General features: G+C 34.5%; 2 protein-coding genes across 11 annotated transcripts in view; one reads left to right on the top strand and one right to left on the bottom strand.

The window, feature by feature from the left end:
- The window catches only part of St3gal6 (ST3 beta-galactoside alpha-2,3-sialyltransferase 6), a 330,280-nt gene extending 304,839 nt beyond the window's left edge, over positions 1–25,441 (top strand). For all 10 annotated transcript variants that reach the window (XM_071615420.1, XM_071615423.1, XM_071615419.1 and 7 more), the window contains one exon: positions 25,355–25,441. In XM_071615420.1, coding sequence (XP_071471521.1) covers positions 25,355–25,415 — 61 coding nt within the window. In that variant the 3' untranslated portion in view covers positions 25,416–25,441. The remainder of the gene's footprint in view (positions 1–25,354) is intronic.
- Dcbld2 (discoidin, CUB and LCCL domain containing 2) overlaps positions 1–27,053 on the bottom strand; it is an 83,453-nt gene that overhangs the window by 12,210 nt on the left and 44,190 nt on the right. Inside the window, exons 3-10 of the mRNA XM_027943261.2 lie at positions 25,397–25,534; positions 12,096–12,147; positions 10,097–10,169; positions 9,667–9,800; positions 8,087–8,127; positions 6,424–6,639; positions 5,112–5,236; positions 352–502 (exon numbers count right to left, since the gene is read on the bottom strand). Coding sequence (XP_027799062.2) covers positions 352–502; positions 5,112–5,236; positions 6,424–6,639; positions 8,087–8,127; positions 9,667–9,800; positions 10,097–10,169; positions 12,096–12,147; positions 25,397–25,534 — 930 coding nt within the window. The remainder of the gene's footprint in view (positions 1–351; positions 503–5,111; positions 5,237–6,423; positions 6,640–8,086; positions 8,128–9,666; positions 9,801–10,096; positions 10,170–12,095; positions 12,148–25,396; positions 25,535–27,053) is intronic.

Raw genomic sequence — 27,053 nt, 5'->3', positions numbered from 1 at the left:
ATGGTATGTTAGAGTGCATGAGACTTGATTAAAAATTAGTAAGACTAGCTTTGGCAAGCAATCTCAATAATATCATATACCATGAGAATGATGTTACCTCCTCTTTTATTATAATTTTGGAAAACATTCTGATATGTAACTTTTTAATACTGTAACTATTTACCTTTTAAAATCATTTTTTAAAAATTTAATTATATATTCTAACAGGATTTTTAAAGGTAAAGAGTTACCCTCTGATCATTTCACATTGTATACAAGTATTGAAATGTATGGGGTACATGTACCCTACAAATATGTACAAATTTTAAAAACTAGTGAAAATAACATTTTTGAAATATACTGTCTTTTTACCTTTAGGAATAAACTGACATCCAAGCAGTTCCATTTTCATGGCAATTTTCTGCTGCCATTGAGTAGGGTTCACTCTAATAAAACGTGCAATAATTGGTGGCAAAAAGTTATTACGCACATCCTGGTGATAATCTTTGTTTCCTTGAAATATCTTTTAAAAAAAGAAAAGTTGGTACTTAAATCAACAGAGGTCAGAGCCTAAATCACTCCACCTAAACATGCTTTTTGCTGTGGCCTTAAACAACACCTGCAATATATGAGTTAATTTCTAAGAAAAAAATTTAATCAATTAAAAAAAAATCAAGGTGCACATTTTCCATTAAAAATTATAAAAGAATACTGCACACAAAAATTATTTAATTTGGGAAAAGGGTTCAGTTGTAGTGAGACTGCTCACTGTATTAACAACTATAGTCCTACAGAATTACCAGTGATTTAAATGTATTGATTTTATTTTTAAAGTAAAAAAAAAAAAATAATTGATCATACAAGGCCTCAGAGGGAATGCTTTGTTTTTATCCGTTTTATAATTGTATCCTCAAAACACAGCTAAAATGAACATATACAAGCAAGCACATAACAGATATACACCTCCACCTACTGGATAAACTTCACCAAGGCAGTTCCCATATGGTATTTCTAGTGTTCAATACTGATTGATTTGTGAACCAGAAAAGTAACTTTGAAACACTGCTCCATTCCTAATTTAATGATCAAACTAAATAGCTACAAATACACTATATAAATAATCCTTAGATAAAAATATGATTTTAAGTGACAATCTTATTCCCTCAATTATGTCAAGCTAATAATAATAGCATTTTTATACTGGAATAGCCCTTAATTGTTTCAAAAGCAGTTTCATGTAATTAACTCAATTGCTCTCATGACAAAATGAGCAGGGAACAGGAAGCTGTAACTCAAAATGTAAACAGACTGCATAGCTACTCAATGACAAGGCTGTGACTTGAATCTGGATCTTCTGATTTAAGTAGAGGGTTCCAAAACCCTAAAAAAGTTCCCTAGGCCAAATCAGTTAGTAGTTTCTAAAGACAATTAATAAGTAGACAATAGCAGCTATGGTGAGAGCAAGTAAATGTTTAACTTCAAGTTATTTCCAAATACTAAGGCTATTTCTTCTTGGTTGATTATGAAGAAGTTAGACTATAAACCTCTAAGATGTGTTAATAACCTTCATTTTCTTAACATTTGCTTTAAGTTATAATAATTTCTACACTTGTAAGCTTCCATGATTTCTTTAGATATTAAGTAATATCTAAGGCAATTATTTGCAGTCTTATTTTATTAAGGAACAGAAACTTTATATAGCAGAACATCATTTTAGAACATACAAACTATTACTAAGATCTTTAAAAAATTCTATAAAAATTGAGTAAAGATTTTTTTATGTTCAAACTATGATCAATTACTGAGAATTCCTGTGTATTTTGTAAGATGTGACTAATATAAAATGGAAAGGGAAGTCAAAGTTCCTACCCATCAAGGAACTTAAATTTTCTTGGATATTATCAAATATAAAATATGGCAAAATATTAGAAAATAACTTGATAGCAAATTTGTAGATATGTATTAATTCCATTTTCTGAAAATAAAACCAATTTTTCTCCCCATCTACATGCATGTGATCATGCACATATGCAGGCTTAGAAGAGGTGTGAAAATGAAAACACCAATTCCCAAGGAGAAGGTAGGTGAGAGAGCAGATGGGAAAATGTGAGAGAAAAGACTGGTGTTTTATATAATTCAGTGTGAGAATTTCCATTTCTGTCTATGATAGAGTAACAGGGATTAGACTCATTCTTCAGCTTTAAATGTGAAAACCTGGATAAAACATAGAAAGAGTGGTTCTCAACCATGTGTCAACAAGCAGCATAGGTGAATAATCACTGGGAGAAGAGAAACAAAGCAGCCCTGCTATTGCCCCAGTACTGTCTAGAGAGAGTTTCCAGACACTGTAGGAAGAGAGATCCTGCACAAAGCCTGACAGTTACTGAGTGGAGGAGACAGAGCTCAATCCAATAGGCAGTTGAAATTTGTAGGGCAGAGTTACGGAAAGAAGGAACAGAGTAAAAGTAGGACAGACTGACTTCTAGGATCTATAAGGGGGTTTTCATTTAAATCTTTAACTACATTAAAGAAACAACCTGTGGCCAGGAAAAGATGATTCTTATAGATATGCGAACACCTCACATTGCCAACACACAGACTGGAGAAACTTGACAATGTATGGTACCTTGGGTTGAGTGGAATTAGAAGAGTACTGTCTCATTAGTAGGGGAAAAATTAGAACTAATGCCTGCTCATGTCTTAACAAAGCTTAAAAGCAAGACTTAAAAAGAACAAACTGTTTTCTAACAGTTTAACTGCATCACAGAATAAAGCTCAAAAATACATAAGGGAGTAATAGTAAAAATCCAGCACCAAATAATGGTATAATAATGGCACATCTGATCAAAAATTATCAGGCATGTAAAAACGTAAGCCTTGATATTAACAAATATCAAAGAATCCAGATAAAACACATGATAAAAATCAGTAAAGACATTAAAAGTTATTATATGTTCTATATGTTTCTAAGATACACAAGAGACACAAAAGAAATTTTAAAAACCTCAAACTGAAAATAAGAAGTGAGAAATACAATATTAGAGATAGAATATTTTGGACAAGATTAATAGCAGATTAGACACTACAGTAGAATTAATAAACTTGAAGATAATAGAAATTTTCCAAACTAAAACATGCAGAGAAAAAGACTGAAAAATAAAACAAAACCCACTGTACCAGTGAACTGCAAAATATCTTTATAAGGGCCATAGATAGTACTCATAAAATTAGAATTAGGAATGGAAAATATTTGAAGAAAAAAATGGCATGTAATTTTGTGAATTTGATGCAAATCATAGCTTACAAATCCAAGAAGCTCAAAGAATCCTAAGCAGAAGAAATATGAAGAAAATTCCATGAAACCACATCATAATCAAATTGCTTAATATAAGGAAATCTTAAATTATAACCACAGGAAAAAAGAAACATTACATATTGAGTAACAAAGATAAGACTGATAGTACATTTCTCATTAAAAATAATGCAAGTTAGAAAACAGTGGACCAATAAATTTAAAACATTGGAAAGGAAAAAGACAACCTTGGATTCTATAGCTAGTGAAATTATCTTTCAAAAATGAAGGGAAAAGGTCTTTTTCAGAAATATATTTCAATGCTGTTAGAAGGTTTTTTTTTTTTTTAAAAAAAATATTTTTTAGTTGAACACAATATCATTATTTATTTATTTTTATGTGGTGCTGAAGATCGAACCCAGGGCCTCACATGTGCTAGGTGAGTACTCTACCACTGAGCCACAATACCAGACCCTACAAGTTTTTATAATATAAACATGAATAATTTTTCCATTTAAAAATTCAACTTATTCCAGTTAAATACGGATGTTCTCATGGCAGAGTAGTCAAGTTTGGGGCATTAAACAGAAGAGAGGTATGACAATGTTGCTATTTGCCTCAACAAGGAGGGAGTTCATCAAAGACAAAGTTCATGAGATATCAACAGGAAGAGAGGAGAGAGGGCCTTGACTAGCAGCAGAAGAGTTTCAATCTATGTAAATGGTAACTGGGAGCCCTTGGAGTTTTGAAGAGAGATGAGAAAAGTAGTAATTGAAGATATCTTACCAAATTATATATATGAAAGAAAATATCATGTAATTAAACCAATTTCTTTTTTCTTTAATAACTTTACTTATTTATTTTTAAGTGGTGCTGAGGATCGAACCCAGTGCCTCACATGTGCTAGGCAAGTGCTCTCCTGCTGAGCCACAACCCCAGCCTAATTGAAACCAATTTCATTGCAAGTTAACTGAAAAAAAAAAGTGCTCCTAGTTTCAATTCTAAATGGGAGGCATCATCTGCCTTGGAGACAGGCACTCACTCCTCCATTTAAAGATAGATCCCTTTGGTGGTCACAGGCAAGAAGCGTGTGTGAAAGGTGTAAACACCTGATGAGATACATTTTTGCCTTCTCTCTACATCTTAACATCTCCTCTGGTTCATTCTAACATCTTCATCATCTTTATTATTTTTTTTAGTTGTTGATGGACATTTATATTATTTATGGAGCTGAGAATTGAACACAGTGCCTCACATTTCCTAGACAAGCACTCAACCACTCAGCCACAACCCCAGCCCCAATCTTCATAATCTTCTGCTAACTAAAACAAAAATTTCCTAATAATCATGAGATGTTAAAAGAAATTATTCGGGCAGGAAAGAGAGAAGTATTCTAAAATAAAAGTTGGCAAGATGATCTTGAAATGACCTTCCAAGTCTTAAATGCACTTTTAGCCTTCAGCTTTTGTCTTTTCCCTCCTGTCTACGAAGTAGAAATCGGGAATAAATTAGTGTCATTTGATGGATTGATGAGAAGTGTTGAAAGACAAGAATTTATGAGTTTCTTTGTAGTTTCTCAAGTGGCCAAACAATTCATTAGAAAATTCAGTGATAAAAATTAGTATTGACTAAACAAATCACAAAAAGGGATCCAGAATCACTGAGAATTTTCTAACTGTAGTCAAAAGGGTAAAGCCAATAATCAAACTACCTAAAATAACCAGAAGAGGGCAACATGAGACAAAATGACATTTAACTTTTACATTTGAGAACTTCTGTGACTTTTGGCAAAGTTTCATTTTTTAAATGTTTTTAAAAAATACCTTGGTTATAATTTTACCTTATCCTGCTCCACACCAGGCTCTCTGTACACAGTCCATTTCTGCCCATCGTCACTGTACAGAATTCTGTAGGCAGACACATAGTAATTGTGTTCCACCAAAGTGGATCCGGTGGTTATAATGCCTGAGGAATGAGTTGCTTCCATTAGTGCAAAGGGCCTGATTCCAGAGGTTGATTCAACATTAAAGCATAAACTTCTAAGATGCACTGTACAAACATTTTTGTCCATGGCTCATTTACATCTAAGTACTAATTTTCATCATAGTAGTTACTAACTCCTTGGTTTTATTCTTTTGAAGAGACAGAAATAATTATGGGTACAAATAAGGAAAGAATTATTCTATTTTGGCAGTCTGTATTCCAATCATTATAAAATATATTTCAACTTCTGAGTAAGACTGCCCTCCTGGGAATAAAGAAATTAAAGATCTGACTTGTATTATTCTTGATACTAAAGCAAAATAAATCTTTTAACAAAATTACCTAAACCAATCCCAATCAGTTATTCTGATCATTTGCTATATTCCCCCAAATTAAATAAATCTATGCTTAGCACTTGTGAAATATTGTTATTTATAGCACTTAAAATGGACTCTCCTTGAACATAAATTTCTCTTATTGATTCTAAGAGATGATTGTTTAGGTGCCTCAAAATCACTTTATTGAAACTCTAAAATAATTTTAATTATATTAAAATTAATTTAAAATGATTTTATTATTAAGAAAACTATTAAGAATCAAATACCAACCCCTCTCCTTTGTTACCTTTTTAAAAATGCTTTCATTAATGCATTATGGTTATATATAACAGTGGGGTTCATTTTGACATAATCAAACATGCATGGAATTTAATTTGCTCCATTTCAGTCCCCAGTGCTCCCTCTGGCCTTCTTTCTATTTATTGTTTTTTTGTTTATTTTGAAATTGGTGCTTTATAGATAAACATAAAGGCGGTATATTTATGTGTGTACACACAGTAATTTTGACAAATGAATTTCACATTTCTTCCCTTTTTCCATCCCTCCTCTCTTCCAATCTCCTTCCTCTACTCCACTGAGATGTGACCACCCCCTTTTCCCCTTACTTTGCTCTAGTTTCTGCGTATCAGAGAAAATATTCAACCCTTGACTTTGAGTCTGTCCTTTGCCATGTTTTATAAAACTACCTCCAGTCATATTAATGCCAGTTTAAAAAAAAAAAAAAAACAACTAAAATCATATACTTAAATTTTCTATGAAAATCTCAGATGTCATCAGATTTCTAAATAAAATCAGTATTATCAATTGCTATACAAAATTATGTCTCTTAACCTGTTATCTTCTTTTCCTTATTCAGATCTATTTGTAACCACTGATACTCATCAGTGACAAAAGCAGCCCAAGGAGGGCCAGGCTTTTTCAGCCTGGCCTTCTCAGGTTTCCAACTATTCTCTTGCCCTGTGTGGTCAGTCCACTCCAGTACAGATGATGCTGTTATTTGAGGATCAGCAATCACACCCGATTCCATCCCTAGTGTTCCATAACAACCTGAAATAAAGCAGGAAGTACATTTGGTTTCTGTACAGAATTCTGTAGGCAGACACATAGTAAATTCAAGATCTTTACAAACATATTTATTGCAGACTGCTAGGCAAGTGCTTCTTGGAACTATATCTTTGTGTATAATCAGGAAACCTACAAATAATTACTTATAATGCCTAATACAACTACTATGTAAATAGCTGTTACACTGTATTGTTTAGGGAATAATGACAAGAAAAAAAAATCAGTACATGTTTGGAACATATGCAATTTTTCCCCCAATGTTCTCAACTAGCAGATGTGGAACCATGGATACAAAGGACTGACTGCATTCATTTACAAGCAGTAACTGTTAGTGAATGGAGATAACATTACCTTGCCCCAGGACATTAAACAGATAAGTGGGCAACTCAATCCTTTACCTCCTTCAGGTTTTTGTTTGTATGTCACATTCTCCATGAAGCCCACCCTGATCTACTAAAAACTTCAAACCAAGTCCTCCCAGCATTTCCTATCCTCCTTCCTTGCCTTATTTTTCTACATTTTTATCAGATTATAAATAGTACATTGTAAACAGTAATATATTTACTATTTGTCAATCTCTCATTACAAGAATGTAAGCTACAGGAGGGCAGGAGAGTTCTCACTACCAGCAGAACAGTGCCTGGCAAATGAAAAGTGGTACTCGGTAAATATTTTTTTTGGTCAAATGAATTCCTTCTTCAGAGAAGTTTAAAAATCATCTTCTCTAAGCAATCTTCTTTGCTTCCAATATCATTTCCTGATTAATACAGAGCCTGTGGTTTATTTTGTTCATGGTATTATTAGGCACCTTTTTGGGGGGCGGGGGGGGTACCAGGGATGAGTCGCTTAGCACCTCGCTTTTGCTGAGGCTGGCTTTGAACTCATGATCCTTCTGCCTCAGCCTCCTGAGCCGCTGGGATTACAATTGTGCACCACTGTGTCTGGCTACCAGGCATCTACCTTGATCATCATGTTTCTATGACAAGTAAATGAGAAAAAGCAAAATCCAGCAGATGGCATGGTGTTTGAAAAATATTAGTTTGTTTTATTTATTTATTTAAAGATTTTTTTTAAGATGGACACAATATCTTTATTTATTTATTTTTATGTGGTGCTGAGGATCAAACTCAGTACTTCACATGTGCGAGGCAAGTGCTCTACCACTGAGCTGTAACTCCAACCCCAGTTTATTTATTTACTTAATTCCCCTAGTATTGGGGATTAAACCAGGAGTCACTCTACCACTGAGCTATATCTCCAGACATTCTTCAAACAAGGTTTCATAAGTTGCCCTGGCTGGTTTCAAACTTGTGATCCTCCTGCCTCAGTCTCTGGAGCCGCTGGGATTCCAGACATGGATCACTATGTCCAGCTCCAAATATTAGTTATTATACACATTATAATAGTATAAAGTCCATGAAAGGCTTACCACTTGTCTTAAATGTAAAAAGACTTGTAGATAAGTGTCCCCTGAAAGAGAGAAAGATTTTTTTTAATGACACATAACACATGACTTCCTCATATTTATCTCAGTGAAACTTTTTTTCTTGGTTTGTTTTTTTCCCTTCACTGTTTAAAGAACTAAAGTTTCCACAGTTAAAAATTAGACACCTGGTATTGTTCTCAGTCTTATTTCTATGCAGAACAACTTTTGAAATCAGCATGACAACTTTCTGTATAAGTATCTAACTCCCAGTTTCACATACAATTATGCAAATGTCAATGTAACCTTTAGTATGTACTTTTTTTCTTTTACATGAAATAAATAGACCCCAAACTTTTCTGTGCTTCTGATGAAAGTACATGTGAACCATGTGTGGACAACCAACATGTCTGAGAGCAGGTTTCAGTGTTAGAATGTAGCATTCTAACACTGAATGAGCAGAATGGGTGAGCTGAGGATGGCGGGAGATGAGATATGTGTGGAATTTTCCATGTGGCAGGTAGTAAGACTCCAGGGCACCTGGAAGAATAAGCTTGTCAATGCAGACTCCCGCCCTTAACACCACGTTCAAACTGTCACAAAAGCACAGAATCTATCTATATGTTTTTAAAGTATGAAAGACAGAAGTCACATACACAAACACTTCTTTCTAGTGGTAGAACAGAGGAAAGGAATAAAAGAAGGGATCCAACACCATGCACAAGACACTAAAGAAAAGGAAGGTAGCTTACTGCACACCATGGCTGGGCAAATGAAAGCCCATGCATGGCCCATTGTGTATGGCCAGTGGGCTAAAGTTGTGAATAAAACAAATGAACAAAAATAAGTGACAGAGACACGAGGCCCATAAAGTCTAAAGTACATACTAGATGACTCTTTAAGGAAAAAGTTTGCTAACTCCTCTGTCCTGTTCTGGGCATGGGTCATGCTCCTATCATCTGAATCTGGTCTAGGATGAGAAGCTGACTTCAGTTAGGCTTAATACTGTCTGTAGGACCAAGAATATCTAAAAGGCAATGTTTATTTTAAAAAGCCTACTAATATGTATTTCTACTTAATGTTTCAACTTCTCCTGTATTTGATGTCTAATATGTTTTGTAAAACAGCAGAATACTGTAGGGACCATGAAATTACATTCTTGAATATTCTCTTGGGGTGAGAGGGACATTCCTAATATCTCTGCTTTATACCAAGATTTATTTTATATTCAAAGTATTTCAATTATCATTGACCCATCTTGGTTTGTGTAGTTCTGCCTTCTGATTCTTACAGTAAGAATTTGGCAACAAACCTCTAAACTTTTACTCCAGAATATTTCAACACTTACAAAAGAAGAAACAAATTTCCCTTCCAAACAACTAGCTTACTGAAGTAGAACAAATCAAAATAGTGCGATACTGCTTATACTCCTGAAAATACTAAGACATGGAGAACAAAATGGTTGAATGCTTACTGCATAAAAGTTATTTCAGGAACACCATGAAGAAAGAGTGATTTTGTTGCAATCTAGCTAGTTCCTAGACCCCCTACCCAGAATGCTTATTATAATTAGCATATATACTTACACCACAGATGTGACGTTGTTAGCCAAAGAACTTTCATAGTATGGGATGCCTTTACTAATTACAACACTGATTTGGCCACCTAACACATTTGACACCACTCCTGCATGCACACCAGCCATGCACAATGGCGAGGACTTGAAGAAGGGAAAAAGAAAAGGTTAGTTTTTATTTTTTCATTTTTTGGGGGTAATTTTATATAAGCAAGATACTTATACTTCCTCAATCAGTTGATCAGGGGAGTTTTCTCATAAAAACAGATGATTGATGCTATAGGACAACACATTTTTTAGCAGAAGAATAAAACATTACATATTACTAAAAAGAAATATTCCTAAATTGAAAGGATGAAGATATATAATAGATACATATCTATCTATTCTAGAGTTAAAAAATAAAGTGTATCACAAATTTAAATCTATATCCAACTTACGTCTCTATATCCATGAGGAATTGTTCCAGAGATCTCAGCAAAAGGAAGCAGACAACCAGCTGGACAGTACTTACTGTTAAATAAAAACAAGTAAAAGATTATATAACACTGGACTTGCTAGGGTTTACATCAAAAATACCACACATACATGTTTCAGTTCAATGTAGTATCACCTTCTATACTGACAGAACCACCACTACCAAATGCCCTTCAGAGTTTCTTCTACCCACACTCTCAACATGTCTTCATATTATCTACAAAAATGTTCTTACATTCTACATATTGCTTTGATACTTCATAATGAACGGCAGACCATAAGAGAGATTCATCATATTTCATGTTTATGTGAATGTTTATTATATTGTCTGTTGAATATGGGCTGTGCTAGAAACTGGGTTTACAAAGGTCACCCAAGTAAATATGGCCCCTGTAATCTTAAAGTTAATATTCTAGTGACAGAAAAAGACATTAAACCAATACTTGTACAACTACTTATATTTTGATTCTTCTATAAAGAAAAGGCACTTTGAAATAACTGGGAGAATTTTAATGTAATACAAGTAATATAAACATTTGGTAACCTTGTTATGTCATGGAGCATTCTAAGTGTTTCGAGTAATCCACACAAGAATTCTATGTGGTAAATACTATTATTATCCTCCTTGCAGAGAAGCAAAATAAAGAACTGTGTCATGTCACACAGACCTGCTGAAAGGCAGATGTGCTCCAGAGACTGTACTGTTACACAGGGCTCTCTGCACAGTTCAGGGACTGGGGCTCTAAGGAAGTGAAAGCTTAGCAGTGATCTGGCAGATGGAAGAAGTAAGAGGTGGGCACTGTATAATGAGCACTAGGAAAAGCATGCTCTGAGGCAGGACGGCCTGGTGTGTGTATGCAAGAGCAGATGGCTGATGCAGGTACAATGAGTGAGCAAAAGAAAGGTCAGAGAGATGGGCAGAGATCACATCCTGCAGAGGCCCTGTGAGCTAGGGAATGTGTTTCTAAGTAATAATAGGAAGCCAGTAAAGGATTTGACAGCTTACATACATAATCTGATTCATATTTTTTAAATAAAGATTATTCTAGCTCCTAAGAAGAAAAGAGACTGCAAGAAATCATGAGAGGAAGCTGGGGTGGTGGTGAAGGAGCTAGAAGTGGAGGGAGACAAGCAGACTCTCCACCAACTGATGTCTGGGTTACTAGTGTTGACCAGGATCCCTCAAATGCTAAAGCCAGCACTCTTTCCACAACAGCAGGTTGGGAGGAGGTCGGTGACATGGGTCTTGAAAGATGAGAATGATTGTGTCTAGCACAGGGAATAAAGTCATTCTATGCAAAATGTCTGAGAAGTCAGAACCAGTATAAATAAATAGTATACATAGATAAGATTGGAAAATTGGCCCACGGCTATTTGTGCATGACTTTGAAGACTAGACTAAGGAATACGAACAACTTCTTAGCATAAGATTTTAATCTTAGCATAAGATTTTTAAGCAGGTAAAAGATCACATACACATTTTAGAATGCCACTTAGAAGTTGTTTGAAATTAGAAAACCAGCAAAGATGAGAAATAGGAAATCTATTAAAAGATAATCTTAGTCTAAGCAAAAAAAAAAAAAAAATCAATAAAACAGAGAAATAGTAGTGAAATGCTACTTGGGAAAGAACACTAAAAAATTCTGTAATAGCGTAAACCATCCCCATTCCTTTTCTCTAAAAGAAATAAATAAAATAAAATAGTATTATTACTCTTATAAATACTTTTGCCAGGTTTTAGAAAGCAACTAGTTCTATTTTTAAAGCATTTAAAAATTTTACTTTCATTTTGAAGGCTTATGCTACAATTAAAGCAAAATTTAAACAGGGCAATTAAATGGCTTTAAATAATCTCTAATTTTCCACTCTTGAAACTGATTGTGTCACACATTATACATTAATCTTCAGAGTAAAAGAATAAAGTGTGCATGCACAAACACACAGTCATTAATATGGTCATACCTGAATTCAGGTTCCAAAAAATTGGATGCAGTGTCCAAACAAGTAATTAGATCTAGGGAAAAAAAAATTCAATGATATTCAGATTTATTACTCTTGTTTAAACATCAAGTACTACAGAATCTCAAATTATATTGATGTAAATTTCAAAATCTCAACAGTACTAAAAATTACAAATTTTCACCAGGCGTGGTGGTGTACGCCTATAATCCCAGTGGGTTAGGAGGCTCAGGTAGGAAGATCACAAATTCAAAGCCAGCCTCAGCAGATTAGTGAGTACTTGGCAACTCAGTGATACCCTGTCTCTAAATAAAATATATATATATAAAAAAAAGGGCTGGGGATGTGGCGCAAGTGGTTAAGCACCCCTGGGTTTAATCCCTGGTTAAAAAAAAAAAAAAAACTATAAATTTTTGTTAATCATAGTTATTTCTCTCATTTGATATGGTTTGATTCTGGGAGCTATAACTCCTTAATACTGTTTTCTATTACATCACCTCCTGAAGTCATATCATACATGCAGAACATACATACGTGAGTAAAATTTGTACACTCTTAGAATGGCTTCTATAAAATACAGCTCCAACAAAGAAAACCATTTCTTGGTTGTTATTATGACTAAAAATGATCCTTTGATGTTTACACACAAGGAAAATAATGACAAATAAGAAGTGAGGTAATTCTGTGGCTCTAGCTAATTGCATTTGAAATCTGGTCCACAGACAGAAACTGCAGCATCAGCATCTTCTGAGAACTTAGAAGATATTCAACCCCATCCAGACTTACAGAATCTCTGGAGAGGGGACTCAAGAATTTGTTTTGAAAAACATTCCAGGTAATTCTTAGGCACACTTAAATTGAAGAATCACTGCTCTAAAGAAATAAAAACTCAAATTTTAACATTTTTTCCTATCTAGAAATCAATATATCCAAATAACAGCTTAAACTACCTCTAATTAAGACCTAGTTCCTAGGCTATATAAAAGGAAGTTTTCAATTAATAACACTTAGTGGCTTCCTTCTGCTCTTGGGATTGAGAACAAAGCCCTCAATGTGGTTCACAGAGTCTTAAAGGGTTTGGTTCCTCCTCTCTCAGCTATTGTCTTGTACCCACCTTGGCTTCTCACCACTAGCCCTCTTTGGAGACTCTGGCACATGAATGCTCTTTTAGGCTGGAAGGTTTTTCCATTATCCCTTAACCTAGCTGTAAGATCTTAACTGTTAATTCCTCATAGAAACTGCCTTGACCTTTCTAAGCCAAACTCCATTAGCACATAGTAGGTACTAAGTTTTGCTTGTTTTAATGAGCAGTTGACTATTACATGTTCTCGGTATACCATATGCTATGTGAGATTGCTTTTGTTGATGGAATTACTAATTATAAACAATATGACTTTGTAATGTCTAGTCCCTGGACAAAACTGGGACTGTCTTCATCTTTGCACTGCCAGCAGCAATTACAGCATGAAGGACATGCTGGAGACTTTCCTTGAAGATTACTGAATCGATGGGAGAATGAAGTTTCTGATAATTAGTGTTTGGCTAAGTTCAATCTTTACTAACCTGAAGGGAAGCAAATCAGGAAGAAGACCCAAAGACAATCACAAAAGTAAGATATTTTACATATAAGTGTTTGGTTAAAAACTGTCAAGAAGGTTAGTACATTGATGGAGCAGCATACTTCCTAGCATAAAGCTGATACATTATGTCCTCCACAGCAAACCCAGGATAACTGATCACTCTATTTTACAATTCTAAAGAAATTTTATATTTATTATCCAACTGAAATACGTCTTGAAAAAGAGCATAAAAAGTACATTATGCTAATTGGAAAGTGGCATTATGAGAGCAATTGTATGGATCATATGCACACATCATAGGCATTAGAATGATTAACTTACATCTGTGTTTTAGAGGTAACAAGCCTCCACAGGGGTTCACTACTACTTAGTTGACCGACTTCGAAAAGCAGACAAACTGAATTACGTACACTCTATAGTTACGCTTGTCAATCTTTGCACAGCATCAATGAAAATCAATTTTCCACTTTCCTGCTCTACCAAAAAAATTTCCAACTTCTAAGATTCAGCTTCTAAGATTAATAGCTTGTGATGAAAAAGTACCTGTGTGGTCCAACATGGCATTCAAGCCACAAGATGACTGCCAGCTGGCCTGGTTACCTTCACAGCACATGCCAGAAAGCTGGTTGACAATGGATATATTTGATCAGAACAGGGCTTTGGTTGTAAATTTGTGCAGTACTTACCCTCCACATTATGCCATGCAAATGTGCAAGTAATTGCCCTGGCTCTAAAATTCCATTAAGGCTCAAAAAAGCTCCTTTGGAGGAAAATAAGAATTAAAAATAGTTGAAGGAGGGACAAGAAGACTGAAGAAAGGGAAAGCAAGCCACAAGTACAGACTCTGACATTTACAACTTCACAAAAGCAAGTAAAACATTAAGCAGGAAATTAGATTATGTGTCTTTCTTGAAAGCTTTCCCCAAGTAAACAGACTTTCAGAAAATTGTTGCTACTACAAGGGTCCCCACTAATGAAAACACAGCTCGGGAAAGAAACAATCTGTCTCCAACACTTCTGATTGAAGTGTTTAAATGAAGAGAACTAAACCCTCTACAGAGTCTGGAACAAAATCCTCAAATTTAAAATTGAATTTTGACATGGGTACTGTTATAGTTTAGATATGAGGTGTCGCCCCAAAGTTTCTGTTAATGCAAGGATATTCAGAGCTGAAATGACTGGATTGAGAAAGTTCTAACCTAATCAGTCCATCCTACTTTGAAAGGATTGACTAGATGCTAACTGCTGGCAGGTGGGGCATGGCTGGAGAAGGTGAGTCACTGGAGATGTTCCAGCAAGGCTGCATCTTCCCTGTTCTCACCATCCTTCCCTGCTTCCTGATACCACCATAAACTGAGCAGCTTTCCTCTGCTGGGCCCTTCCCCTGCGATGTGCTGCCTCATCTTGGGCCCAGAAAAAAGGAGTTGGATATCTATGGGTTGAGACCTCTAAAACCATCAGCACCAAATAAGCTTTTCTTCAGTTACTCTTTTCGGGTATTTTGGTTAAAGTGATTAAAAAACAAACAAACACTAAAACAGGTGCTCAGACAAAGGGGGTTGGGGGGATTAGAGAGACAGTCTTTTAAACCAAGGATGCTGGAACAATTTGATATCAAGAATGAAATTGGATGCGTACCTCATGCCCTATGTAAGAATTATTCAAAGATGATCTAAATTTAAGAACTAAAACTAAAGACTTTTATAAGAAAATACAGGAGTAGAAATCAGGGATGTAATTAAAAAAAATACTTAGAGGTAAATGAGAAAACTGATGCAACATATCAAAACCTCTGGGACAATATAAGGTAGTGCTAGGAGGAAAGTTCAATGTACTGAGCTCATTCATTAAAAGAACAGAAAGTCAACAAATAAATAACCTAATATTATACCTCAAAGCCCTAGAAAAAGAAGACCAAATCAACACCAAAAGCAGGAAAGACAGGAAAATAATTAAAATCAGAGCTGAAATCAATGAAACTAAAAACAACAAAAAAAATCCAAAAAAACCTGACAAAATAGTTGGTTTTTTGAAAAAATAAATTGATAAACCCTTAGCCAAGCTACCAAAGAGAAAGAAAGAAAACTCAAATTACTAAAAATTGTGATGAAAAAGAAAATACAGCAGTACATCTTGACCTTAGATTAAGAAATGGTTCCTTAGATATAATGAAAAGAAAAGGCACCAAAATAAAAATTGATAAACTTAAATTCATCAAAATAAAAACTTTTGTGCTTTAAAGGACACTATCAAGATAGAGAAAGACAGCTTAAAGAAACAGTGAAAATATTTGCAAATCATATCTGATAAGGGTCTATAATCCAGAATACTTGAAGAATATTGAGAAGTGACAACATAACAACATATATCCATGTGATGGAATGTTATTTGGCCACAAAAAAGGAATGAAATATTGATACATGCTACAATATGAATGAACTCTGAAAACTTGTAAAGTCAAAGAAACCAGTCACAAAAGATCACACACTCTGATTCAATATAAAAATCCAGAACAAACATATCTACAGAGAAAAAAGGTAGTTTGGTCATTATCTAGGATTGGTGAGGCTCAGAGTAAGAAATGGAAAGTGACTGCTATTAATTATAGTGCTTCTTTTGAAAATGTTCTAAAATGGACTTTGGTAAAGACTGTAAAATTAAATATACTGAAAAGTGGTGAATGTCATACTTTATGAGAATTATATGGCATACTTTATGTGAATCATCTCAATAAAATTATTATATAATGTTTAAAAATTAAAAAAAAAGATTTCACAGAAGTAATATCAATTCCTTTAACATATAGCACTTCTGCATAGATGAGTAAAATAAAGCCCAGTAAAAGGTCCAGCATTGGCACTTCTTTCAATCATTCATTTGTTCATTTATTCATTCAGTAAATATTTAATAAATATTTCAGTAAATACTTAATCTCAGTAAATATTTAATAAGCACATATTATGATTCAGTTAATATTTAGTGTTTAGTATTTATTAAGCCATGTATTATGACCAGGTGTTTTCCTAGGCATTAGAGAGAAAGACAAAAATCCCTGAGCATAGGAAGTATACCTCCAGAGGGAATATGGTGGAGAAAATATGCAATATTAGAAAGAAAAATATAGTGTGGTAGAAGAAGATAAGTATTTAAGGAAAATAAGGAGAGTGAGGAAATTAGGAGATGTTAAGAACTTACAATTTTAAGACTAGTGGTCAGGCTAGGCCTCATTTGAAAGGGTGACGTCTGAATAAAACAAGAAAATAGGCGAGGAAATGAGGTATGAGATATAAGGAAGTGAAAACAAGTAGTGGATATCACAAAGGCCCAGGTGGAAGCATGCCCAGAAAGACCAGAGTGAAGATGGAGAAGACAAGGAAGAGACAAAGTCAGACAAGTAACAGGAAGACAAATCCTATACGGTCTTGGTGGTAAAGACATTTTGCAGAAAGAGATGAGACTTTTCATTTTAATGAGATCACTCTAAACAGCGAATTGAGAGTAGACTGAAGGGGAAAGAGCAAAAACAAAGGTCACTAAGGATTTTACTGACATAATTGAGGAAAGAGTTGATGGTACCTTGAACTAGAGAGACAGTAGTGGAGCTGTCCAGGTGAAGTTAGATTCTGATATACAGACACATTCATCTAGAGTGGCAGATGGCTATGAATTTGAGACAAAGAGAAAAGTCAAAGAAAAATGGTAAGGTTTCTGAACTGAGCAACTTATAAGATGACTTTACACATTAAGAACTAAACACGTATAAAGCACCCAATTATGCCAAATCTACTTTACTATGTCCTATAATACCAGAAAAACAGTGATATATCTGTTCAAGATGTAGGGCAGCATATAATTTACTACAGTTTTAAAACTATGAGCCTCTATGTAGAATTTTTTTGGGGGGAGGGGGTCATTTTAGTCCAATATTTAATAAATACAAAAGACTGAAGCACATCTGTTATTACATAAAATACTAATATGGTACATTTCACTAGGGTCCTCTGGACAAAGAGATGCAGCAATATTAAGCAGAACATCTGAAGCAGACAGGCACTCACTCTCTCCCTTGTTCAACCTAAAGGAGAATTAGCATCTGTAGAGTCCATTCCAGTCTTGACTGTAATCTAACCCAAAGGGAGAGTAGCTGGAAAGCCTATAAAAAGAACTTCTGACCTTCCCCTTCATCTGCTTTCCTTAACCATACAAGAGGAGGCAAGTCTAAGATGTGACTGTGAAGGCAGAGTGGTGTGACTATGAGGAAGAGCACGAGAGAATGTAAAGACAGTAGCAAACCAATAATCAACAAAGGGATAAAAAGTTTCATGATTTTTGTAATGAAGATACTAATACCAGTTTTCTAAGACAACTCCAAATTTAGCCATATTACTATCTGTCATAATTCATATACACAGGCTTTTTAAAATTTAAGTATAATTTAAAAGTATTCTCATGATAAATGCAAAGGCTAGAGAACTTTATAATTGCTTCATGAAGTATTTACTTAAACATGAAATCTTAAATTGATCCATACATAATATTGTAAAAATGATACTTGTTTTATTTGTTAAATCAATCCAAAAAATAACAGCACATTGGTTACTCTCAAGAAATATTTTTGATTAACAGCATTTGGTAGTTTTGAGATTGCTGAACTGAGAAAAATATTATTTATGTTTTTCCCCAATCAATACTGTTTAATATTCTTGAATGAATTGAAAAAGACTCTCATTAGTATTAGAACCCATTATTACAACAATGCAACACCACCTACATTAGCTGTGGCATATTATTTTTGCACAATTGATAATACTGACTTATAAAGGAAGGGAAGCCTGAGTGTATTTATTCTAACTCAAAAAGCATAAAGTATGACCCCTAAGTTACTGTGTTTAACAGAAGTGAGAAAACATAAAGATAATATATATGTACAAATCCTATTCCTATATTTGCTCTAAGTTCTTTAAATAACTAATTACAAAATTTTCAAAAGCCTGAAGGAATATGTACTCTTGCTTTCACAATCCACACCCTGTCAGTAAGCTTGCTGTGTGATGTCTCCTTTGTTCAAGTGCTGGAGGATGTGGGATAAGGCTAGTCTGGCTGCTAAATTCTCCTGACACTATTAATATTACTGTGTGACCTTAAGGCTAATTCCTCCTTTCCATGATAGAAATCTGGCAATGATTTGCACCAGGTGCAATTTTGTTATGAAAAATTTACATACACAGAACATAACCTATTCAGAATCAACTAGCATTTAGAAAGTGCCTGATTCTATACTAGGTATTCTTCCTCTTCTCCATTTACATAATTAGAGTGGAGATGAAATTTTAAATTCCTTTCAGAAAAATTATAATCCATCTATGGATTATATCACAGATGAAAAAATTAATATATTTCTTCTGAGTGACGTATGTATGGCTCAGTTGTATAAGCAATAAATCACTGATAGGCTAAAAGCCCACATATGGTTAATTGGGTCAAAACAAACTCTTTTTTATGCTTAAATTCCTATTGAGATAGAACACGAGGGGCCCAAAGCCCTGTCTATGGTATTTTGAACGGCTATTTTTGTGGATGGCCTTCACTGTCCCAGGGTTTAACTAGGCAGCAGCTCTGAGCCTGCATGATGGGGTGGAGGTGAGGCTGGGCTTGTAATTGGGGTTGTCACACCTGTAATGTCAGGCACTTCCCACAGCTGTAGCTGGGATGGTTGAGACGTGTCAGCAGATGCCAGCATTTCCTGCCACTGCAACAGTAACAATCCTTGCTACCACTTCTGCATCCAAGGCTGCTTCTCTTATTACTGACATAAGGACAACCTGTAGCACCAACGCTGCTGCCACCACTGCCAGACCTGGCATGTGATGACCCTCCAGGCTTGCCAGGGTATTATCCTACAGCCTCCTGGGGCAGTTGTGGTGAGCACCTCCACCATCTCATGACAGTGGAGTGTAGGAGGACATAACAAATGCAAATCCTGGTGCTGAGAGCAGAAGCTGGCAAGATGCCGCAGAAATTCTACTCACTTGTATAACAGCTGAGTGGCCTGTGTGAGCCCACCTCTTTAAGATGCCTATAAAGTTTCATTCCTCACATCCTACGAGAGCCAGTCCCAGAACCCTGTCTCGTGCACTGCCTCCTTTAGGCTTAAACACAGCCCAATAAAGCCTCATTGTAATGAAATTGCTGCTTGCCTCAAGATTGTTATTTTGAATTTATTAAAGAAGCCCAAGGTTAAGCTGGCAACACTAAGAGCTGGCAACACTAAGAGCGGAGAGGTGGTTACAGCAAAGGAGTTGCACCTGACCCTTTCCTGATTTCCATACTAACTGAGCTAAAGAATTCTTGGTTTGTTGGTAACTTCCTGTATTAAAAATATAATAAAAGACATATTATAAGCTAGCACAATTCTTTGGTGACCTACACAGTATCTAGGATACTTTTAACAAATACATCAGTATTAACCAATAGTGAAGGACACAGCCACAAGATAGCACAAACACAACACATGTGTGGTTCCTTTACATAATTCCTAACATACTCAAAAAAAAAAAAAAAGACACAGAAAGACTGCAATCATTAGGGTGTGCTTCAGGATATTTACATGCCACCTTGATATAAACTTCATTCCATGTGTTGAAGTGACTCTTTTTATTAAAACCACCTTAACAGATAAATTCTGTTTTAAACTCTATCTTTGCTAAATTGGTAACACTTTGCTCATAAACACCTTCATTTTATAAATTAACACTAAAATGGTTATTTTTGGTATTTTATATTATATACACAAACATTATGCATATTCAGTCTTCATTTTCCTGTAAATGATGATATAAAGATATGAACACAGGGTTGGGCTTGTGGCTCAGCCGTAGAGTGCTCGCCTAGTATGTGAGAGGCCCTGGGTTCGATCCTCAGCACCACATAAAAATAAATAAATAAAACAAAGGTATTGTGTCCAACTACAATTAAAAAATAAATATTAAAAAAATATGAATGCAAACTAAAATTTCATTAATAAGATCTTACTAAAATGAGTTTGTTTCAGAGTTTTAAAATGTTTGAAACCCACAATAAAAATCACAAATAGAAATCTGGCTAAGAGTAACACTCTAAAGAAAACAGACTATATAAAATTATTGCATAGTTAAGGCAGCAATCTAAAAAATTCACACTCTGTTTTCAAAACCAAAAACATTCCATGTGGGTTGAGGGGTATTGGGGGGACAATCAGTTACAGAAATTTGAACTCTATTAGAAAGGAGTTCTTTATTCTGCCTGTTTCATTTATAAGTTTATGTAATCTGATGTAAGATGGAAGAAATGGAAAACATTTGCAAAAAAAAAAGTTAAAGAATGCAGCAATCAAGATTTTTATATCACTACCATTAATTCTAAAAATAATCTATCATATGGCGACAATAACCCTGTCAAATGGGAATATTTTTCAGGCTCGACTGTTGACAAGTCTTAGGCACATTGTTATCAGACTCTCTGAGGCAGAGACAATGAATGGACAAGTGCTTATGAGTTCCAATCAGGAAGAATGTTAGTATCTACACTGGGTCATTTTGTTTCACAGAAAAATTTAAACTATTTGCTATTTTCCTCCAGAAAAAAAGAAAAAAAAAAGGTACGCTTTATAATGACCATTACAAATTTTTAGATAAGTGAATTCTAAAGTAATGAGGTTGAACGTTACTCTTAAAGTGATGGTTCCATATTCTACAAAGAATTCCAGAATAACCACTTTACAATTGTGCATACAAACACACATAACAACCCAATATGGCCACATTCAAATAAAATGCTGCCTTGAAGACTTGAGCCTTTCAATGCAAATGCAGACATGTCTCCTAAATTCACTGTTCTATAAAATAACTTTAAAAAAACATTTCCCAGAATCCTCCTAGAAATGTTGAGCTCCTAGAAATTGGCCATCATTGAAGAGATTAAAAAACAGAAATTCAGATCCCACATCTATAACTTTGAGTCTAATGGTAAATGCTGTTTTTAAGAGTTTGTTTTTGTTTTTTTAAGAATGAAAAAGTAGTAGTAGTTATTATCAAACTAGATACAAAGGTCTGAGCTACCAAGTTTGGACCTCTGAGTGGTTGACTTTGCCTCTTACAGTTAAGACCAGTAATAACTTGGGAGTTTCTCTACATAGAACATCTTAACAGTGGCTGTTAATATGAATGTTCAGGATCCCTCAAAGGTCCACACAAATCTTTAATTTTTCAGAAAGTCTAGTTAAAATTTCATGGGATTATACCCATTTGGGATTAGAAATACTAATCCTCATATTTATTGGAAGTGTTGACTCATACTTTTATGACTCTTTCCTTGCTACCCAATGGGAAATAGAAATTTTTTCTTTTACTGGTAGATAAACTAGTGAATTCTGGTCTATTCTATTCTGGTCGATTCTACTTCTCAGCAAAACTGGTAAAGAAAAAGGCTATAAACTCCTGCTCAAAGATAATTAAAAATAACACAGAAAAAAAGAAAGTTTTATAAAACTAGACATACTATTTAAAAAGTATAAGAAAAAGCATACAAAACAGAATTAGAAGAGGACATTAAGGACAGTGCCCAAGACATGACAAGGCACCACAGTAGTTCTGAGTTTCATTCAAGAAGGTGTCCTTCTGTCCAAAGTCTTTTATTATAACTCAAATTGCTAAAATAAATAAACAAACAAACAAACAAAAAACCTCAAAGAAGATGAATCCTAATTCAAAGGGGACTATTCTTCCCTGTAGAAGATATGCTCAGTTGCAATATCTTTAAAAACTGGTATAATTCTGTATTTTGTTCATAAGACAACCTCTTACTTCGATCATCTCTTATCTGGTCTCTTCTAATAGCCATTTAATTGATCTTCCTATATTATTCTTCTCTTTGATCTACTCTTCACAGAGAAAGGAAAATTATAAAAACAAAAATGTAAACCAAGTCATATCACTACTCTGCTTTATCAATTTCTATGCACTCTTGGGAAAAAGCTCTAATCCTTCTATTTTCTATATGACACTATAAGCAAGATCTACTCCTCCACTCACTCCACTCCTGCCACAAGGGCTTTTCCCCGCAATTCCTCCAAAGCTGCTTCCTACCATCAGGTCTTTGCATCTACTGTTCTTTTCCCTAGAATGTTCTTCCTTGTCTGCCTGGAATTTCCAATGAATCCTTCAGTTCTAAGCTAAAGTAGCTTCCTCAGAAAAGCTCAGCTCTTTATCAATTTTCCATCCCCTAAACCCCTCTGGCCTCCTATCATTTATACTTATCATAACCATAACTAGCAATCAGTTGTAAGCCCTATGAAGGCATGATGGTGTATGTCTTAAATACTGCTGTTTCCACAGTAGGAAGCATAAACAGGAAATAAGAGAATACAATCTTGCAAAGGAGTCTTGTGCAAAGTAACAAACATTAGTCTACTTGGATAAAACTGTGACTCTATCAACAGCACATACCATGTAGCATTAATGAGTCTTTGCTGGAGTGTACAACAAATAAGTAGCTTTTGAAGCAAGATTGTTCACACTCTTTTAGTCTCAAATACTCTTCAATCTTCAAGTAGATTGCTAAGTGAGGGACATGTTACTTGAAAATATTCACGGAATTCATTGTGGTAGCTATGTTTCCTGAAAGGGGGGGGGGGGGGGGACCGAGGAGCTCAAACAAAGCCAATCAGCCTTCAAAATACATGAGTCATTACAAGAAATTGTGACTGAAAGGCCACCCAAGAAGTAATAAGAATTCAACCAGTGTTCTCTAGAAAGATAGTTTAGCCAATTTATTTATGTTCAAATGAAACAAATGTTTGATGAATGGGATAGGATAAGCAAAAAATTAAGACTTCAGGAGACAGTTGTGAAATGAGGATTTCCCAAGATGATTATCACTTCGGAAAGTATTACTATCAAGAAGTTCCTGATTAAAAACCTGAAATATAGCAGCATAGCTATTTATGTTTGGCAGAAAGGATCTGTAAGTCTTCAACATACTGATCCTGTTATCTGAGAGCACTGTCAATTTTTTAATGCAGGCCATTCAGGTCTCTGTGGGCCAAAAACTCCATATATAAATGTCTAATGTAACAGCTTAAAAAAAAAAAAAAAAAGAAAAAAGAAAGAGATGTTATTTATTTTCTAGAAATAATCATCTTGATAAATAACAAGAATGGGGAAAATATGAATCAAAATATCTAACCCACTACTAAGACGAAGAAACTTAAGAATATGAAGCAAATCATTCATATTTTTTAATCTTCTCACCCATCAACCTAAGACTTTCAAGGAGTAAAACTGAAAGAACTGTGACTATTATCATGTCACTCTGTTCTCTAAATTTCCCTGTAGACAATGGGGTGGGGAAGAATGCACTGCGTGTGCTTACAATGGTGCATGAGGGAAACTACCACCGTGTGTGCCTACCATGCTGTGTGCCTGCAGACACTATATATGTCTGATTAGACTTAGTCCTCACAACTGACACATTCACGGATATATGAGACCCTGAGGTGAAATAACTTGCCAAATCAGCAGGCTAGCAAGTGGCTGAGACAGGTTTTGATTTCAGGGACACTTGGTATCCTTCCATAACATCACTATTACCTTAGTTTTCCTATCTTTGTCAAAACATTAATCATTCATCTAGCATAATGTTTCCACTTATTTTCCTTCCATGTTCCATTCTAACAAGTTTTCTTATTTTCTCTGAGAAATAAGCCTTCACACCTTGTCCCACTGATTATGAATTATGAATTAAGAGAATGCAGATTCTTCTTCAAATAGAGTAGCCTCTATCATGTTCTAAATGAAACTCTTAATGAGACATACAGTGCAAATACCTACCACTGCAAAAGAGAAACAGGTTCTCTATACTCAGTCATTCCCAGTATTCAATATACTCACACCTAGAAGGCCCTTAATAATTGTCTCATGTTTATATACAATATGAAGCTGATTTTTATTTTAAACTATCAACTTAGGTTAATTCAGTGTCAAATGTAAAAATAATCATCTATTTTCTGATTTAAATGATTGTTTTGATATGTCCTTGTACTAGAAATACTTCTTAAACTTTCTCATGATGGTACCCCTAATAGCAAAGGGGAATAAATGCAAGCCATAATAGCCAAAACACATCAGGAATTTCATGCATGACTTCCATTTTATCTTAGAGATTCAGGCAAATTTTTTATTCTATTCTATTTAATAGCCTTGCTTTTAATTCTTTCCCCTTCGCATCCTAAAATTAACAATTCAGAAAATAACTCAGCACTTACCAGAGTACTCCTAGTGGTGGGAGGACCTGCCTATTCTTTGCAAAAAACAGTAACAGGGTCTTTAACACAGAAATATGAAGTCATCAACCATGGGTAATAGAGACTTAAATTGAAAATGGTACATCTCAATAATTCACAGGTATAAAAACAGTTATTGAAGTTTGTGTTTTAATCTTATAAAAGTGAAAAATTAGTATTTCATCTATTAAGGAAAAGGAAGTATGTGGACTTGGTGAAAAAGGTAAGACACTTATTTTTCTGGAATTCTGAAACTGATTTAACTTTGTCAAATTTGTATAAATATTATTGACTATTCAGTCTTTCTATTCTATTCCAATTTCAGATAACAGGAACTAAGAGAAACATTTCTTTTTTGTTGTCAGAAACTGCAAAATTTGGGAACCATTGTATAAGATGAAAATTACCTTGTTTATCGATAACTGAATATGAAGCCAAAAATCCTCGTCCAGAAATATGAATTCCACTCATGAACAGCACTGTAATTTCATTGCTTTTTGATTCAATTGAATGGTTCATTTGCAACCCCAGACCACAATATTTGCCTAGAAATAAAAGAAAATAACATATTTGGTGTGACTTTTATAAAATCAATAATATTTGCAATATATATAAGAGAATCAGAATAATATACCAAACTGGGCATTAATTAGTAAAACCTCACTAGGATGTTTAATGATTAAAAATCATATTACTCTGGAAAAAATAAATAATACTCAAATGATTCAAAAGAAAAAACAGTACAGGGCATTACTGACCTCGTGAAGATTTAGTTTTCTATAAAACACACTTGTTCTCTTTAAATCAATAAAAAGGAATGTAAAAGTTAACCTATGCAGGCAGGTAGCCACGAATAAATTGTTAATCAACAGTATTCTTAACGTGCTTCACCGAGGACCTCCTAGATTTGTGGCTTAGGGTAGCCCCTCAAATGTTTTATTGGATTCACTCAAGTTTTTCTTCTACAAATTGTCAGGCTTCTACTCAACCTGTTAGGTGATCATGTCCACTCTTGTGGCTTTAATTATGATTTGACAACTCACAAACTTCACCCTCAGCCTTTTGAACTTCAGATTCAATACAAATAAAAACCTAACTTCCATCTTTAAATGTCTAACAGATATATAAAAAGTAACATATCCTCATTATATATTTAAGTATTCAAAGAAACAAGAATTAAAGCAAGATATCCAACAATAAATGGTAAAAATGTATTTCCTTTATATGGTTGGTAACTCATCTAACAAATTCTGAATAAGAATCCCAAGAACTGTTTCAAGCTACAGTAATATCTCTTGATTAAAAGTAATGTGGACTTTCAGGGATATCATTCATCATTAGTGAAATGACATTAAAACTAAACAATATACCCAAAAGAATGGTTATAGTCAGAAAGATTGACATCAAGCATTGGTGAAGATGTGAAGAAATCAGAACCTTTATACAATAATGGCCGGAATATAAATTGTACAGTCATTTTTGAAATAGTTTGGCTGTTTCTAAAAGAAGTTACGCAGCTCAGCAATTCACTTCTAGCTCTCTACTCATGAGGGAGAAAAACATGTTCACAAAAAGACTATGCATAGTAGCACTATTTCCATCTGTCTCAAACTGAAACAATTTGGTCATCAACTAGCTAATGGATAAACAAAATGTGGTGTATGCTCATACACTGGACTACTACTCCTCAATAATACAAAGGACAACACCCATGAACCTCAAAAACACTAGGCTAAGAAGTTGTATGATATTTCTAGAAAAGGCAAACAAAGTAAAAGTGGAAAACATCAATGGCTATCAGACTTGGGAAAAAAGGGGAACAAAGTTGGTCACATAAGAAACTTTTTAAAAAAATTAACTTTTTTATTGGGGCACTATGTTTAACATAATAGTGGGCTTCGTCATAACATATTCATACCTGCTCATGTGAATGAATGAATGTGTCCTCCCAAATTCATATGTCAAAAATTCTAGCCCCAATATTATAATATTTGGAGATGGGACCTTTGAGGAGAATTAGGTTGTGAGGATGGTACTCTCACAATTCAACTGATCTCAGGCTAC

The sequence above is a fragment of the Marmota flaviventris genome, chromosome 8 (assembly GCF_047511675.1).
Source record: "Marmota flaviventris isolate mMarFla1 chromosome 8, mMarFla1.hap1, whole genome shotgun sequence".
NCBI classification, from domain to species: Eukaryota; Metazoa; Chordata; class Mammalia; order Rodentia; family Sciuridae; genus Marmota; species Marmota flaviventris.
This window is presented reverse-complemented; position numbering and strand designations above follow the sequence as displayed.